This window comes from Leopardus geoffroyi, chromosome A1 (genome assembly GCF_018350155.1).
Source record: "Leopardus geoffroyi isolate Oge1 chromosome A1, O.geoffroyi_Oge1_pat1.0, whole genome shotgun sequence".
Classification (NCBI taxonomy): domain Eukaryota; kingdom Metazoa; phylum Chordata; class Mammalia; order Carnivora; family Felidae; genus Leopardus; species Leopardus geoffroyi.
In genome coordinates this window covers 195,821,084-195,839,895 of record NC_059326.1, presented here as the reverse complement: position 1 = coordinate 195,839,895, position 18,812 = coordinate 195,821,084, and the positions used below count along the sequence as shown (strand labels likewise).

Genomic DNA, 18,812 nt, shown 5'->3' with positions numbered 1-18,812 from the left:
GGAACAGATGGCCTGCACAAAAGGATAAATCACCTGCCTTAAGCTGCTCTGGGCTTCTCCCACCCCTTCTACTCCAGCCAGGCTAGGAGCCCACAGGCCCCAAAGCTGAGTCATAGTGTGTAGAGGCACCCCCTGACAAGGCAGAGACCAGCAGGGCTGGCAACGTGCCCAGGCTTTCTCAATGGTCGGGTGTCTGTATGGCCCAAGTCGGGGAAGTCACCAGCCAGGAATTTGCATATGTGAGCGAGAAGCACCCCTTGCCCTGGCCCCTCGTGTATCCCCAGGTAACTCCAGGGTGCCCAAGGGATCTCAGTGGATCCTGTGCCTCTCCGCCAGGGCTGGGTGACTGAAACAGAGAGACATGGGACGTGCTGGGGACCTGCCATCCACTCACCATTGTGTTTCTGGCTTGGCCACCACTCGCCGGTGGAGAATTCTGCTCCTCGGCGGGGACCACTTCAAATTCAGACGAGGTGCCCTGTGCAGAAAGGGAGTTAGGGACTGCCCGAGAGAAAGACACCTCACCCCTCCGCTGGGGCCTCGAGACTGAGAGCAGCAATTCAGCTGGGCAGCCCCTCCATGCAGAGGCTGAGCTCACAGGGCGGAGCCACATGACTTCATGTGAGACCACAGAGAAGGATTCTCAACAGGTCTGCCCACACCCCACTGTGTGATCTGAGGTCACTTTCCCCTGAGGCGAGTTTCCTCATCTGTAAAACAGGGATGTTGGACTAGTGACCTTGAACGGCTAGCACTTTACAATTGCAGTCTCTTTCGAAGGCCGTGCACTTTTAAAATGTTCTCACAGACTCCATTATTTCTCAAAGCAACCCACAGAGGGCTCAGAGGGTTATATCTGACAGATGAGGAAATGGGAGAGCATACGGTTAGTTAATGCAAAAGCAGGGACTGAACCCAAGGACTGCAAGTCCAACACTCTTCTTATGGCATCAGAGCGATCTCCCAGGCCCAGGTGTCTCTAGTTGGTCGCCCAGAGAACACAGATAGCATTTAGTATGGCCACCACCAAGGCGGTCCTGAGCCAGCCTTGCCAACCCAGTCCCAGAGATCCCAGAAGAGTGGTCTGATCTGCAGTAAGTCCCAAGGATGCATCAACAAATTTGGAGAGACTTTTACAGGATTTGCCCAAATCCCTGGGTGGCCAAGGACTTCGGGACTTCTCACACCTCTCGGCCATGCTGAGTAGAATGTACCGGTTGTGCAACCAGTGGATAGGCTGATAGTTCCTCTCAACCAGGAACTGACTCTGGGATTGCTACCAAACCTGGTCTCCAAAGTCTGTTCCAGACTTGCCTCATCTCAGGAACAGGCAGATACGTGGAAGGATCTGTACTCAGCTTCAGCTGAGCCTCGTGGTCTCTAAGAACCCCGCTCTGGATCTCAGCTCTGCTCTAGAAAGTCTCCCTTTCACCTCCATTTCCTCAGAAACACTCTTCTCTCTCTGGACCCCATCCGTGGGATAAAGACACTGAACAATATGACCACGTGGCTCCCTTCCAGGCCTGGGATACCAAGAAAAACTTCTCAAGGCAAATATGGAGAAGACACCTTCTGAGCCCCCTGTGAGAATCTGAGTTCCATGTCACATCTGTCTGTTTTCCCAGCACTGTACCTGGCTGACACATGCTTGGCATTATACAACTCAGTAAATGAGAGGAATGCCCTGTGCATACCAGAGTCTTCCTGATAAGTTTTCACCATGGCCTTCGTTTGAAAATGGGGAAATCAAGCCCCCAGAGAGACAGAGATCAACTTGCCCAATATCACCTAACAAGTCAGAACCCAAGTTCCTTGACTTTAATCCTCTCTCGTCAAGTTCTTGTATCTGCCAATGAGCACCTGAGGTCCAGGCAACTTTCAGCCATGACTCCAAATGTAACTTACACTGGATGGAGGTTTTTGGACCGGCTCTGCCTTGTTGCTGGGGTGTGCAGGGTCAGCAGGGGCTGCTGGGACATCTGCCTCCTTTCCTGGAGAATTGAGAACACATGGATAAGCAGCAGGAAATGGGGAAAAGCCCAGATACCATGCCCTCGGGGACAGCCCCAGCCAGAAGAGTTCTACCCAAGTCTGGGAAAATGAGAGGTGGTCCTGCCAGGGCCAGGTAGCCTGGGAAAACGACTGGAATGATGGGAGAGACTATCTTCTTTGGACTTGCTGGGAAAATCCCAAGGTGGCCACTGCTCCTCGCTACCCGGGACCTGCCTCAATGATACCAAGGGAGACACTTTACAATTAACAAAGTACTTTTATATCTGTCATCTCAGCCAATTCTCATGACAGCTCTGTATCTGCATTTTGAAGGAAGGAAACTGAGGCCTGGAAAGGTCACCAGATGGCCCACAGTCATGCAATCAGCAGCTGCACCTCTCACTCAGGGCGTGGGCCTGGCACCAAGCTGGGACTCAGAAATCACTGCTGAACAGACAAGAGGCTGGAAATGCCCTCTGACGGCAGCACAGTGGACTCTGGGATCATCACTCTCCTCCATTTGTCCATTCAGCAAATGTAACCATAGCCGATGGAAGGCTCGCATACTGGCCTAGGTCAAGACTGTAGGTAGGCGGCAGCACAAGGCACTTGAGCCCCATGTGTGGGGGCCTTTTCTTCCCTTGCCCCGGACCTTGCCCCGTACTCAGAGACATGCTGAGGGATGCGTGGTGACCACACACAGGACCACAACCCTCCCTCACAGGTGACGTGTTCCTTTAACAGGCAGTGTGTATGCCTTACATTTGAGGTACACTGCAGCAAGCTAACAGGAAATCCAGATTCTTCCGTGGGCCCCAGCGGTAAATGGAAAAAGTGGGGCCAGACCAGAGAGCTTTTGGTTCATGTGCCAAGTCTGAGTGACCCGAAGTAGCTGTCTGGAACGCTAGGCCCGGCACGCGGGAGCTGCTCGTTAAATATCTGCTGACTAAATACGTTGATAGAGATCCTGAGGCCACATCTCGGGTGCAGTGCGTTGTTGTGATCCATCGCTAATGTCTGCCAGGGCCTCAGGAGTGCTGAGTCACCAGCCATTTTTACACAGAATTATTTTCAAGTCCCTTCCAAGTCTGACCTTCTCAGGGATGCTGTAGACAAAACATGACTAGGAGGATGGTCTGGGGCCCAAGGATAAATGGAGGAGATGTGGGTTTCTGAATGAGGAGGGAGACCACTGTTAAGGGTCTAAAGACTTCGGAGTCTGTTGAACGCCCGAAAACAACCCCGGCCCCCCGGTACCTGTGAGCTCAGCCAAGTGGTCAAAGGAGGCCAAAGAGGGAGATGGCGGTGGCAGCAGCTCGCTGTCCTTGACCAGCTCCTCGGCCTTCTGCCGCAGCCTGGATGCTTCCATCTGGGACTCTTCCAAAAGCTCCCCTGGGGAGATGATGGGCACAGGAGGAGCAAAGGAGTTACTCAGCTCAGTGCACCGGTTCTCCCGGCCCCATGCCCCTAAGCTTGCTTTTGCGTGGCTTCTGATGCTACGGGTCCTGGGCTGCATTCCCACTGTTGCCTTGTGGGCCGAATGTGACACACCTCATTCCAGCCCCTAGGCATAAATGGGCCAGGTAAAGAAGGGGCCTCACAATCAGGGAGAATGGAGTAGAGGGGAATCTAGAACAAACTCTTGACCTCCTGGCACCATCCGTCCTCCTGCCCCACCCCGGCCATTCCTGGCCAGGGGCTCTCAGACTGCCCATCATGATACCTGTGGCTACCCACAGCCTACACCACCCTGGTCAGGGGATGCCTGAAGGGAGGAGGTCCTTGATAATACCACCACCCCTCTCGGCCTCGGTTTTCCTTCTCCTACAAGTGGAGAATGGGAAACTCCACTCCCCCTTCCCTAAGCTGCCATTCCAAGCAGAGATCTGCCAAGCAAGGATTCAGCATTTAGAAAATCAGGCACATGAGCTCACCCCCAAAGCCTCAGGCCAGAGAAGATGGCAGCAAAGCAAAGGAAGAGTTTTAGGGGCGTAGAGGAAAGAGACTCCTCTGGACAGGGTATCAATGAATCCTTCGCATGACTGGTTCAGTCACGTGGAGGTAAGCGGACTTGCTCCAGGCAATGGGGACAGCTCGAGCAAAAGCCAGGAAAGGAGAAATCAAGGGACCTATTCCCGCTTTGCTTCAAGCCAAGCTCAGCTCCCTGCTCCAACACTTGGGGACCATGCCTTCATTGCCCCAGTGACGCCAGCTCTCCTATTTCTGGTGCTTCTGGAAGATGAGGCCATTCTGTTTCCATGTCCCCAAACTGGGCCTTCTAGCTCCTCCCCCACCTCCATGCCTCCTTCTAGGTCCCTCAGGTATTCTGAGTCCTGTCATCAGAAGGAGCTGGGGTGCTGGGGTGCTGGGGAATCAGGGCTGGGAATCCTGCCATCATGCTACAGAAGTGCACAAAGACACAGCTGTGGGACAGGAGCCAATGCCGGGCCAGGAGGGACAGTGGGATGACTTGGGTGGGGGCATATGCCAGCTGGCATTGCAGGCTGCAGGGAGGAGGCTTGCAGGGAGAGCGCAGGGTCTGTTTTACCTAACATCTTTATCCCTTGCATTTTTTCCTTCAGTCGGGAATTCTCCTCCACTAGGCGCTCAAAAGCTGCGGAAGCCTCTCCTGGAGGCACGCCGCCCCCAGGGTCGTAGATCCGGTATGGTCCTCTCCCTTCCATGAGGGTGGCTCCACCCCTGCCGTGGTGCCCACTTGGCTGTAAGGACAACAGCAGTATATCAGGGGGCAGGCCAGGCCACTGAGGCATCCTAGTCAATCAATGCCCCCAGAAGGCGGTCCCATAACCCAGAAAAGAACACAGCACTTGAGGCTGGTCTGGTCACAGCACAGCAGAGCAAGACAGTCACCTCCTTTGATCTGGACGCTGTGTCTCTATTAAGAGACACCCAAGAGTGGCATCAGTTTCTTTGGGTAGCCTCACTGTGCAGCTGGTTCATTTGGAACAGTAATCCACCATGGAGTACAAGAAAGAGCAAGGGACTTGGGAGTCAAAAAGCCTGAGCTCACGTCCTATTGGTAGGGTCCAGAAGGACAGGGACCTTGCATTATGGCAGCCCCAGCGCCCAGCTCGGTAGAGCTATAAAGTGAATGTCCAGTGAGCACTTAATGACTGAACAAATGGTCTAGCCATTAACTCACTGTGGGATTGTGGGTAGTCCCCTCCCCTCTCTGCGGGGAAATGAGAGTCTTCTACTAAATCAGTGATCTTTACGGTAAAACAAATGGGCCCTCAGGGATAAGCAAGTCAATCCAATCCAAAGTTTCACCCATATGTACGTTATCTTTTCTAAAAGAAAGAAGAAGGAGAAACCCTGACTAATATTTAATACACTCAATTGACACTGTCACCCTCTTCCTTCAGTCTCATATCATGTATGGTCTGTCCCTTGCAGTTCTAGTGAACAGATAAATTTTCCATCAAACGACTATCTACTTGTGCAGCAAGGGTTTTGCATCAATCTGTTCAAGTAAGTTCATCTGCTTTATTTCATTGGAAACTGCCCTGCAAAGTGATCGGAGAAGCCTAGTTCTGGAACTTAGCAGAGAAACTTCTTTCTTCCTGACAGTCATTCATTCATTCAGCAATTATTAATTGAGCATCTACTCTGTGCTGGGTACCAGTCTGGGCACTGGGCAATTATCAGCAAATAAAACAGACACACAAATCCCTCAGGGAGCTCACATTCTAGTGGTCAAGACAGCTCGATGATAGGTAGACAAACATGGTATTAGGGGTGATTAAAACATCTATGGACAACAGTTAAGCAGGGAAGTATGAGGCAGGGAACTTACTTTTAAGTGGAGTTGTCAGGAAAGGCCTCACAGAGAAGGAGGCATTTGAACAAAGACCCGAAGAAGGTGAGGGAACTAGCCATGCAGGTTACCTGAGGGAAGAATATTCTAGGCAGAGAGAATAGTTAAGGGCAAAGGCCCCGAGGCTGAGAAGGGGACCCAGCTTCCAGCCCTGCAAAGGGCTTGCCACCCAGAAAGAGTTCCAAAGGGTAGGCTCCACTGGAGACCTCACAAGGACTTGGGGCCCCAAAACCTCCTTCCCAAGATCATCACCCCCAGGGCAGGAATCCTCAAAGGCCCTTTGAGCACCCACACAGGGCTCACTGAAAGAAAAGGGTGAGCAAGTGCTAATAATGACAGCCCCATTCATTAATCATCTACTCGCCAGGCACTGCATTCACCGCTTCGGGTACATTATCTCAGGTAAGCTGTGCACCAACCCTAAGACACCAGCTAAATTATCCTCATTGCATAAGGGAGGCTCTGTGAGGTTAAGTACCGCAGCCAGGATTACGTGGCCAGCACATGAGAGCCAAGATGCAAACCCAGCCTTGCCTAGGAAAGCGAGTTAAATTAACCCTCTGCTACACTGGCATACAAACTCCCATTTAAGACTCAGCCCCAAGGGCCAGACAGCGAGTTCCAGCCTGTGGGGTAACACCTGCTGAGCTATCAGGTACCCTCTGGGCTGTTTCCCCTGCCTTGCAGCACAAGAAGTAATAAGCATTTTGACCAGAGGGTCCATATCACCACAGAATGGCATGGGCCAGAAAGAAAAAGAGAGTTCTGGTGAGTGGGACCCCTCCCCCAAAGACTGACAAACAGAAGATGAACATGTACTTCGAGAGGCACCCACGCCCTGCTGGGCCCCACAGACGCAAAGGACGGCTGCCCACACACCCGACACAAAAGTCATCACTGAGTTTAGGGGGGACTTGTTTTCAACGTGAAAGGTCAAGGTTATACAGCAGAGCATTAAAGCACCGACGCGTTCCCTGAACTACGAGACGGCATGGGGAAGGCACTTAGCACGGTAACTGGTGTTTAGCAAGGTGCTCAAAAATGTTGGTAGACATGGTGGGGGAGTCCTTACTCTGCACTCCCCACTCTCCTCACGTGCCTCTCCAGCCAAATACTTACCACCCTGTATGCGACGTATGTGACTGGTGTAAGCATTTGTGCATTTGACTGAGAACTTTCCGGAGGCTGTCACCAGCCTAGGTCTGGCACCTGGAAGGTGGGCCATGATTGAGAGCTGAATAGAGTTCACATATGGGAGGGCTGAAGGCTTGGAAGAGGCTTGTAGCCACTTTTGGTGATAAGTGGCCCCATGTGTCCTGGGTCCTGCTCACCACTCTACACTAACCCTAAACGGAACTCGCGGCTGACATTCCATGATGACTTGGGTATGTTTTTTTACTCCACATCCGGCTTGCCCAGACCAGGAGCTCTATGAGAGCAGGGGTCAAGTCCACCTTGTCTACCAGCGTATCTTCAGAGTGGTCCACAATAGAGCCTCAGTAAGTGTCTAATCAGGGCAGAGAGAGCCTGTGACCTGCCTCTGCCTCCTGAGAAGCCAACTGAAAACATCCCAAGAGCCTGGCTGTGACCCACCACCGACCAGCGGCACTCGGATGGCCACATGCTTCTTTTTTTTTTTTTTTTTAATGTTTATTTATTTTTGAGAGAGACAAAGACAAAATGCGAGTGGGTTAGGGGCAGACAGAGAGGGAGACACAGCATCCGAAGCAGGCTCCAGGCTCTGAGCTGTCAGCACAGAGCCCAACACAGGGCTTGAACTCACGAGCTGTGAGATCATGACCTGAGCCGAAGTCGGATGCTTAACTGACTGAACCACCCAGGCACCCCAAGATGGCCACATACTTCTGAGACCAGGGCCGGCACAACCATGCTCCTTTAGGGATGCCCGGATGTCAGGCCAAGTGACAGAGCAGGATATGGGATACAGGAACTGAAACCTCATCTCCGTGTCCTCCAAACTGCATGACACTCAGTGTTGGGGAGCCGACACAGAAGGGGGTTCAGGGAAGCCAAGGAAGGGGCAAGGAGGCTATTCTCCCGACTCCAGCCTCGCAGGCAGCGCCTGGGGGCAGGGCGAGCGAACAGGCTGTGGGGCAGGAGGCCAACGGAGCCCACACACAACAGCCCGATGTGAGAAAACCCTCTCTGGAGGTGAGGGGAGCCACCCAGGGGAGGGCCTGGACTTCTGGAGGGAAGAAACGCAGTAAGAGAAATGGGGAATTTCCACATCCTGCTGACCTCACGCCCAGATGGTCAGCGGCAGTTCCAGGGTGACTGCCGGGCAGATGGGAACTCTCTTCCTGTCACTGTGGTTTCTGTAACCTTTCCTGAAGAGGGGAATCATTCCCAGGATGACGGAGCTGGAAGGGAATCTCCAAGGCGACTGGCATGACCCAGGGGTCCTCTGAGGGAGGGGCTGCACCCCTCTCCTGTCTCCCACAGGCAACCGCCTAGTCTTCCCTGGTCACAGACGGCACAGTGTGTGTGGAGGGGCAAGGGGGGGCGGGCCCCAGCCCCTGCGAGGGGCAGCACCGAGGCCAGCGCCGAAGCTTCCTGGACATCGGCTTACCTGACTCTCCTTCACAGTATGAGGACAGCGAGTCAGGGCCCAGAACGTGAAGACCAAGGTCACTCAGCAAGATGGAGCTGGAACCAGAAGTCCTTGCTCTCGATCTCGAGTCTGCCCGCTGCCCTCGCCCTCCGTTTCCGCTCCTAAGATCCCACTGCAAAGCAGAGACCCCGCCCCATGTTCTTATAGGACCTGGTAGAATCCACGTCCATCCGGGCCTGGTGCCAGCAGCTACAGAAGAGCAAGTGCCACGCCAGCAGTGCGACACCGACCCCCACCCCCTTCTGAACACGGAAACAGCCGGGAACGAAGTGGCAACCGCTCAGGCCTCTGTCCTAAGCAAGAGCTCAGCTGAGGGGTGCCCTGGGCTCCCACAGCCGGCCCCAACGGCCTGGGGGTCCCATCTGGGGCAGAAAGGGGCCCAGACAGATGGGAGGCCAGGCGGCAACCACAGAGTGTGAGGATGGAAAAGATGCTGTTGAACCTGAAGCAGCCCCAAAGAGGAGGACATGGTGTGACAAGGTGACAGAAGAAGAGCCAAGTGGGTGTGGTGGGGAGGGGGGGGGGGCAGAAGTGTGGGCTCAAATCACAGCCTCCATCCGAGAAGAAAAGAACTGAAAGAGGTTGGACTTGGAATTGAACTTGCATTCCAGCTCCTGCACCCAAGTGTTCTGGCCCATCTGAGCCTGTCTTGTGATGAGCCGTGGGCTGGTTCCAGGAGGGGGCTCCCAGGCCCTCCAAATGACACGAGCTTGCATAACCTGTAACGTGTGCAGAACACCTAGCAGTGCCCCACGCTTTGTTTTTCCATCTGATTGTCACAACAGCCGTGGGAAGATGACAGGGCTGATGTCTGTTTGCCAGATGAGGAAACTGAGGCCCCTGGGGAACTTTAATAAGCTCAAGCTAAGGCTGCTGGGCACTGGCTGCACGCTGCGGGAAGTGAAGTTCTCCCTGCCCCCGAGGGAAAAGCCTGAGTGGATCTCTGGTACCTGGAGTCAGGAGGTCCCAGGTAGCCAACGGCCACATCCCCAGGCGGAGGCAGGGGCTGCCAGGGATGCCAGTGGGAAGGGGCAACAGAGGGCCAAAGGGAAGGGGTCTCTAGGAAGGAAGGCACAGGACAGAAAGTCAGAAGGTGCTAGCATCTACTCTGCTGTCCACTTTCATGGCCATAGGCAAGCCTGCCCACTCTCTGCACGCCGGGTCCTCGTGTGCACAGGGAGGAGCCTGGACTAGAGAGAAACATGGTGATGTCGTAGGGCGGGCCTAAGGATCAACCAAGACCCAAGCCCAGGGAGCCAGCAGCAAGGCAAGGAAAGAGAGGGAGCCCAACACACCGGAGGTAGCACAGCCGTGGAGTCAGGAAGAAAGGGTCCCGATACAGGGCGTGGGCGATGCAGGTGAGGCACACAGAGTGTAACACTGAAAGGGGTGCTCGAGTGCAAGCATGGGACCCGGAGCAGGAGCCCCCCTCAGGTGCGGCACCAGGGGGCGTCACCTGTGCTGACCCCTCCCGAGTCCCAGCTCTGTCTACCCCGGCAGGCTGTGTGCCCCTTCTGGGCCTCAGCTGCCTCTGTTGCACAACAGGAATAACAAGAGAACCCACCTGCTGTCAGATTAAAGAAATTAATCGCAAACATATGTGTACCGTTGGAAGGGAGTTCTCACTTTCTACTTCATACTTCCTGGTTACTTGATTTACTCAACAAGAAACATTCATTTTATAATAAAATTTCCAAAGTAATTATGATGTGTGTATAGCACCTAGTTAAGTGCCTGGCACGCAGTGGGTTCTTAGTAAAAGGTTGGGGCAGCCCCATAACTCCACCCCACTGACTTAGGGCCAAGTCTCCCCCACTCCCATATACTCCCCCCTTTTAACGGAGTTTTTACGTTCCTCTGCCGGCTCAGTAAGCTAGGTCGTGACACCCACTGAATTTCTGGTAACTGCAAAAAAAATCGTTGAGCGCGGACATTGGTACAACCACAGCTAATGGAGACGCAGCTCTGAAAAGCCGAAGGTACCACACTCACCAAAGACTGGGAAGCATCTAAGCCTCCCTTTCCTCAATTGTAAACGGGAATATCCTCCAACACTCCCCCCACCACACCTCCACCGCCCAGGATGAGAGGAAGTCATGAAAGCACCTTGCAAAGTAAAGCAAACATCTCTTTGTGTTCGTACTTTATGATGATCTCCAGTCCTCCCCACCCATTTCACAATCATCAGGGAAACTATGGACCCAGGGCCATCCATCAAAGAGCAAGCTGTGCCCTCTTGATGACCATCAGCAAGGACACAGCACCTACTTTAGAGGGCGTGTACTTGGGAGCACACCCTGGCATCCTTGTCAGTGAGGACTTAATGCACTCTTTGCAACAATTCGGTAATCAAGAGGCTGCATGTAAAAACAAGGAACTGGGCCCAGAAGTCATGGGATCGAGGCAACGTCCACCAGAGCAAACATCTTCCCCTCGCTGGGCTTCAGTTTCCTAAAAGGAGGGGCCTGTATCTGCAACACTAGCAATAACATAGGGATTGACTAGACAATCTTTAAGGTCCCTTCTAGTTCTGACATTCCAGAACTTACAATTTATCGTTGCCCCTTTCTGTAACCGTCTGACCTTGAGAAGGCTGCTCTCCTCAGCTCCAATCCCTCCTAATTCCCAAGTGGATTCCCCTGAACCAAGAGTCTTCCCACAAGTGCTATCAGAGTGCCTCTGCCGCCCCCAAGAGCAGTCAGAGAGCCCCAAATGATGTCTGCAGCCCTTCGCCGGGTCCTCCCCGCCTCCCTAGCATGCACCCAGGCTCCAGTCCAGCTTGAGGACTGTGTCCCTCAAACACAGCATACATCTCCTCTGTGTCCTTCTTCCTCCCGTCCCCTGTGCTGCCTCACCCACAGAGGGAGCCCCACTGGCTCCACTCAGCCTCCAAGATGCAGGCTCCCCATCATGAGCCTGGGGACAAGACCGTGGACCAGAACCATCAGCTGGCTGGCACCACTGCAAAAGGAGGAGAAGGAGCATCTGACACAAGCTGGGAGAGGACCTGGCAGTTAAGTGCTACCATATGCCAGGCACGGGGCTGTATCATTATGCACATTGCTTCATTTTGTCTTCACCATAGAGATGAAAACTGTCCCTGTTTTCCAGCAAGGAAACCAATCTTCTCAGCTAGATAGTGTTATCTCTATTTTTCAGGTAAGGAAGCCGACTCAGAGAGGTTAAGTCACTTGCCTAAAAACACACAGCTGGTGAGTGGCAGAACAAATAATCCAGGCTCAATCTGTCGGACTCCAACACTGGGTGCCCTTTCCACTGGCCCGCACCGCCTGAGAGACAAGGGGCTGAGGCACAGTGGGAGGAAACCAGTCCTGCCATCTGGCTATCTGGAACATGCTCCCCAGTTCCCAGCACCTGCCTCCATGCATCTCTAATTTTGTATACAACCAGGCCCCAGTCTGCCCTTGATCACCTGCAGTCACCAGGGCTTAGAATCTCAGGCTGGAAGGAAGCTCAGGGGAAATTCAGTCCTGTACTTATCCAGTCCCCAGGGGAGCCAAGGGACTCCAGATGACCATCTTAGGGACCCAACTTCCTCCCTAAGGACCCTCCCCTGGGTAACCAACACTGGCTGTGGTTAGACTACTCCCAGTTCGACTTCTAACAGCCCTCACTTTACCCTCTGGGGTCCTCTAGAATAAGGAACAAGATGCCCCTCTTCTCCAGTTCAGCCCTGCAGAGATTTGGAACCTACAGCATTCTCTTGAAGCTGATTAGACCCCGTTCCCTGTGCTGTTCCTTGAGGGACTGGCTTCTAGACCCCTCCCCCTATCCACCTCCCTCAACCCTCTACCACTACCCTATCCGTAGCTGGTCCTGAAATTGGACACAACACTCCAGGTGTGGTTTACCTGACCAAACAGAAGAACTTTCACCTCCACCTTTCTAGGTATTGTGTTTCTCTTGATACAGCCTTGTGTACATTTGTTTTTCTTATAGCTGGGTCACCCACAGCGTGGAATGTTGTTTCTCAATGACGTCAACACCTGCTTGTACGCCTGATCAGTTGAGAACAAAGTTCTCATAGAAAAGTAACGCTTGAAGTTTCAATCATCTACCGGACCAGAGGTAACTGACTATATCAGTAATCCTCTAAGAATCCAGAAATTTTTGCGTCACTGCCCACAGGAGCTGAACAAAAATGTGCACTGCCACATGCTTTGTAACTGCGAAATGTCCTAAATGTCCCCCAGGGAGGCACTGGTTTTATAAACCCTGGTGCATTCACTCACTGGAATACTATGCAGTCACCAAAAAGAACGGGGCAGACTGATGTGCAATGACATCAAAACATGTCCATAAAATATCGTTAGGGATAAAAAGCAAAGTATGATACAATACTATTTTTGTATTTCTTTTTAAAATTTATTTATTTTTTTTAGTAATTCCTACACCCAGTGTGGGGCTCCAACTTACGAACCTGAGATCAAGAGTTGTATGTTCTTCTGGCTGAGCCAGCCAGGCACTCCAGGATACTACTTTAAAAAAACCCCACATACAACTGCATGTGTGTCTATATGTACGTACATGTATGTGTAGATACACAGACATGTACATGTCTATATACATACATGTGTGTAAAATCTTAAATCACATAGAAAAAGGTTTGGAAAGATGCACACCAAGCTGCTCTAGCAGCTCTAGAGAGGGACTTGGGATAGGGACTAGAAACAAGAGAAACTTTTATTTTACCTATAAAACTGAAACTCTTTTCAAGGGAAATCTAGTCCTGTTCTATTTTAAAAATACAGTCGGGGGGCACCTGGGTGGCTCAGTAGGTTGAGCGTCTGACTCTTGATTTCGACTCAGGTCATGATCCTAGGATCATGGGATTGAGCTCCACGTCGGGCTCTGTGCTGAGTGTGGAGCCTGCTTAGGATTTTCTGTCTCTCTTTCTCTTTCTCCACCCCCCCCCACCATGTGCACGTGCACACTCTCTCTATACATAAAAAAATAAAAATACAGTGGGGATAGGGGAAGGGAAAAAGAAGGAGAAAGAAGACATCTTTCTTTTTTTTAATTTTTTAAAAATGTTTATTCATTTTTGAAGGAGAGAGAGACAAAGCGTCAGCAGGGGAGGGGCAGAGAGAGAGGGAGACACAGAATCCGAAGCAGGCTCCAGACTACGAGCTGTCAGCACAGAGCCTGATGCGGGGCTCGAACTCACAAGCTGTGAGATCATGACCTGAGCTGAAGTCGGAAGCTTAACTGGCTGAGCCACCCAGGTGCCCTGAAAGAAGACATCTTTCATTTTTTACTTTATGCCTTTTGTATTGCTTTAGTTCTGGGGAATTTTCCTCTGATGAGAATGTCACTGTAACTTTTTTAAAGGGATATCTTAAAATAAGTTTTAAAAATTTAAGTGTTGGGGCACCTGGGTGGCTCAGTCAGTTGAGCGTCCAACTTCGGCACAGGTCATGATCTCACGGTTCGTGAGTTTGAGCTTCATATCGGGCTCTCTGCTGTCAGCACAGAGACGACTTCGGATATTCTATACCACCACCACCACCACCACCCCCCCCCCCCGCCACCTTGGCCTGTCTCCCTCTCTCTCTCTCTGTCTCTCTCTCAAAAATATATAAACATCAAAAAAATTTTTTAAGTTCTGACAAGGTCATGACAATAGGGAAGGCCCATTCTTCTGGCACCAAATGAGGCCTGGAGGGTTGCGGGCAGGGTTGAGAGCTCATTATGTACCTGCTTCATATGGACAGACAAGGTTATAGGGATTTAATCACAAGAAAATTCCAGGAGCAAGTTTTCTAGTCAGGGAAGTCAGTGAATGGAGAGTTGGCAACTGTAGAGGCGAGTTTCAGCCTGGAACCTACTGGAAAGGATCTGGCTTTGGGAAGGCCAGGGCTGGCCTTGAGATGACAAAGGCGGGAAGAGAAGCAACAGACTTTGGATAACCACCCTCAACTGGGAACAGTACAAAGCTCCCCGCCCACTGCCTGTGGGTCCTCACAACAGGAACACCTGCTTTGCTGGAGAGGAAGCAGAGTCCAGACAGGTGCAGAGCTTGGCTCAAGGCCACACGATTGCCAAAGGACAAAGCAGAACCCACACCTGATCATCTATCACTGCTTCCACCCTGTACTCCTTGCTGCTGAAAGCTTCCTAAGAGGGGTTGAGAGAGCAGCCCCAGCAACCCCAGCCCATGTTCCTTCCATCCCATGCATGCCTCCTCTCAGCTCCTGCGATCCACAGGTACGCACACTCCACGCCTAGAAGCCAGCTTCCATCCCAGCGGCTGGGACATCATTTGGCCCAGAAGGAGTGCCTCAACTATCAGCCATGGGGACAAAGGGCACCAGGTCCACCCTTAGACAAAAGGGACTTGGCTGGCCTTCTGTCTCCCAGTCCCCAATATGCCCAAAGCTGGTTAGCCAATGAAGGCTTTCTTCAACTTTGTAACTACCCCTCCAAGGGGGAAGGGGACAACCTGTAGGAATTTCCCTTCTCGGGGACGTCTGGGTGGCTCAGTCAGTTTAAATGTCCGACTTTGACTCAGGTTATGATCTCACGGCTTGTAGGTTCGAGCCCCGTGTTGGGCTCTGTGCTGACAGCTCAGAGCCTGGAGGCTGCTTCCAATTCTGTGTCTCTCTCTGTCTCTGCCCCTCCCTTGCGTGCGTGTTCTCTCTCTCTCTCTCTCTCTCTCTCTCTCTCTGTCTAAAAAAAAAAAAAAAAAAAAAAAAAAAAAAAGAATTTCCCTTCTCTACATATGGTGGAAGGAGGGCTCAAACCCTGGCTCAGTTCCTTGTCAGGTGACCCTGAACATACTACCCTTGTTTCTCCCCGTGGAAATGCTGGGAGGACCAACTAGGAACCACAGAGCTCCTTGCAGACCTTAAAGTACAACCCCAGCAGAAGCCACAGTGACTAGGAAGGGGACAGCTGGACAGGGGTGAGACCACTCAGATAAGAGCCAAAGATATTTTGTTCTAGAAGCAAAGGCTGGAAACTACCTAATGAAGAAGAAAATGAATACACTGGGGCAAGTTCATACCAGGGAATACAATACAGCCGTGAAAATGAATGAACTACAGCCAGAGATACAAACACGAATGGATCTCACAAACACAATATTAGGCAAAACACAATATCAGGCAAAACAATGCATATGGACAGTATGATAACATTTGAATAGCATTTTTAAACATATGAAATTACTACATATTGTTTAAGGATGTATATATGTATAATAAAACTATAGAGAAACATAAGACAATAAACCCTCAATCAGAACACTTGCTACTTCCATAAAGGGGATGATCAAGGAGAAATTTCAGGTGTACAGGATCTGGATCTCTTAAGCCGGATGGGTGGGTGCCTGGTGTGTGCACGTTACCTTCTATGTCTGAAAGATCCCTTCATATTCTCTAAATGTCAGTGTTGCCATGCTTAGACCTCTGTTCTTCTTCCCAGGGGCTGGGGGATGGGGGAACACGTGCAGAGGCAGAAGTGGGGATGGAGGGACCAGCGTTCCTCAGACCACTGATGAAGCTGGCCATGAGGAAGGCACAGGACGGTGGCCTGTCAGTCAGTGGAAAGTGGAGCGAGTACTCTCCAGTGTGGGTGGAGACCAAACCAAAGGCCCCTGACTCATGGGACACCCCCCACGCCCGCCCTAAAAATACCAGCTCTGGCCTCTAAGTATGACTCCTTGGTGACACAACTCCTACAGCACCCCCACCCTCCCCCCCCCCCACACACATATCTGCCAGGCCACCCGGTTTGTCCACCCTGTAGGTGTTCAAGAACACGGGGAACAGCTTCAGGGTGAGGTCCCTGGGGAGAGAGGAGCTCAACCCTGCCTGGGGACAAAGAGCCAGCTGTTCCTCAGGCCAGTCATCTGTTCCTTTCAGAAGAGTGACTGTCCTGGGCCAGTCATGGGGAAAAAAACATCAAAAACTTCCTGCAACTAACTGGCCATCGTGGCTGCCAAGGTCTATCTCTGGAGGTTGGGGAGCTCTGCTCTGCAGAACCAACGGAGCTGCTCCCTGCTTCCCTGAGCCTCCCTTTTGGGAACTCTCCAGAGGGTCCCAGACACCCTCCTTTCAAAGAGGGACACGGAAAAGAGAAGCAGGCACTTCGGGCAGGCAGGGGTGCAGCAAGGAGGCGTGGGCAGGGTGGACCCAGAAAGGCCCGGCCCAGCAGGAAGAGCCAGAGAGAGGGCAGGCAGCCCGGTCACTGGGGTACAGAGTTTTTAGGGCTGAAAGAGAACATTCTAAGACACCAGCAAGTGGACTGCCTTCATTTTGCAGTAACACCAAAGCCAGCAGAGGAAGAAGACCTGCCCAAGGCTGCCCAGGATGGTGGGGACACAGAGGGGAGGCAGACCTAGGCTTTCTGGGGCTCGCTGCACACCCTCTTCCCACGCGGAACTATGCCTGCCCTCCCTCAAAGCGGTCGGGTGGGCAATGAGGGAAAAGAAGGTGAGACAGTGGGAACCTGCACCCGGGGCAGGGGGTGCCCACAAAATCAAACCATCCATAACATAGGAAGAGGCTGCCTACAGGCAGCAGTGCTCTCCCTGACCCTGGGGATGGGGTCAAGCTGAGGCTGAAGGACCACCTGCTGGGGTGCGAGGTGCTGTTGAGGGACTTCAGGCCAGATGTCTGCTGTGCGCGCGTGTAAGTGTCCACTATTCCAAACAGGGATGGAAAGGCATCTGACACAGAGCAGAGGACGACCCATCCAGACAGGACACAGCATGGTCCACAGGTGGCAGAGGGGTTAAGGCCGGTTATCCCCAAACATGGAGTATCGGACCCTCTCCATCATGTCCTACTGAAATCCCTTCAACATCCTCATGACGATCGTCACTAACAAGGTCAACAGCTAGCACTGACTGATCACTTCCCCCCATTTCGGCCCTGCGCTGTCCCATGAATTCGCAGCACGGGAGAAGACAGCGCTGACCTCAGAGAGCCTTACAGATGAGGAGGCAAGGGCTGCACCCTCTCAGGTGTGCCAAACTCTGAAGCACACGCTCTCCACCAGGGGTTCCCACCGTGCGCCACACCAGGCATGGGCACGACCCGCTGCCTCGGCCCCTCGGGGTACAGGGACCAGTATGCGTTTAACAAGCCACCCAGGTGCTCCACATGCGTGCTTACAGTTTGCCAGCCCCGCTGCTCTAATCACTTCCCAAGGCTGCCAACAAGGGAGAAACCCCCACTTCTCTGCCTGGTAGTCAAGACCTTCAGGGTTTTTCCTGGGTCAGCTGGTCAGCTCCCCCAACCCAGCAAAGCCTTACCCCCAATTCTCTACCCAGTCTACAAGTTCCAGAGGGGCTCAGGCCCCACTCTGCTCTCATCGTCTTCCTAGAGTCCGGCCTTGAAGTCACCTCCCTCCGGAAGCCTCCTGACCACCTGGTGCCCCCAAACTGTCCTGCACTCCAGTGAGACTTATGCCGGGCACTTGGGGGCACATGCTCAGAGCACATTTCTCTCCATTCCACTGCCAGTTCCTGGACGGCCAAGCTAGTTCCTTATGTACCCAAGCATCATGTTCCTCTGCAAGCACTGGGCACAAGGGTGGTCAGGAAAAGCGTGCTCGCTATCAGAGAGAGAGAAAAAAAAATCCCTTGGGGAGCACGTTCTGGTTCTCTGACTGACGCTGCCACTACCCTTCGGGGACAAGTGTGTTCCCATCTTCCCGCCTGGGTGAAATGCACCATTATTCTAGTTTCTTTTATTCTATGCATCCATTGAACAAACCCAGCAGAGCCTTACCCCAGACACTCGTGCACCAAGAATGCACATGCACTAAAGTGGTTCCTGCTCTCATCCTTCTCTCCCAGGAAAAGAGAAAGACAACAGACAAGTAAACACTAAAAATTATTATATTCTAGACACTAAGCTCTGTACATATACTTTCTCAGTCACCAACAAACAAGATTATTTCAGAGCATGATGAATGTATAAAAACATAATAGTAATACAACAGAAAGTGAAAAAAGGGGCTACTTTGCATAGAACGATCAGGGAAGGCCCCTTTAAAGAGGTGACATTTGAGCTGAGACTTGGCAGATAAGGAAGAACCAGCCACGTAAAGAAATGGGGAAAGGTGTTCCAGGCAGAAGGAACAGCACATACAAAGACCTCGAGTCAAGAACAAGCTTGGTGTGTTGGAGGGAAGACAAGCAGGCTGCAGGGGCTAAACTGCAGCGCAAGCAGAAGTAATACCAAGCAGCACTCAGAGACAGAGGCAGACAGACGACCTCCTACAAATGTGAGGGGCTCAAATGAGGTCGGCCCCATCCAGCCCAGGACATCTGGACCCCAACTCACAGGCAACATTAGGTTAAGGGTATGAGTCAGACCC

At 52.2% G+C, this 18,812-nt stretch overlaps 1 protein-coding gene across 5 annotated transcripts in view; it reads right to left on the bottom strand.

Annotated features, from left to right (window-relative positions):
- Positions 1 to 18,812, bottom strand: part of TNIP1 (TNFAIP3 interacting protein 1) — a 52,484-nt gene that overhangs the window by 26,066 nt on the left and 7,606 nt on the right. For 3 of the 5 annotated variants that reach the window (XM_045436960.1, XM_045436946.1, XM_045436966.1), the window contains exons 2-5: positions 4,541 to 4,712; positions 3,250 to 3,384; positions 1,906 to 1,991; positions 395 to 478 (exon numbers count right to left, since the gene is read on the bottom strand). In XM_045436960.1, the coding sequence (XP_045292916.1) occupies positions 395 to 478; positions 1,906 to 1,991; positions 3,250 to 3,384; positions 4,541 to 4,676 (441 nt within the window). In that variant the 5' untranslated portion in view covers positions 4,677 to 4,712. Of the gene's footprint in view, positions 1 to 394; positions 479 to 1,905; positions 1,992 to 3,249; positions 3,385 to 4,540; positions 4,713 to 5,809; positions 5,902 to 18,812 lie in introns of those variants that run through there. The other 2 variants (XM_045436955.1, XM_045436974.1) reach the window with 2 other exon arrangements.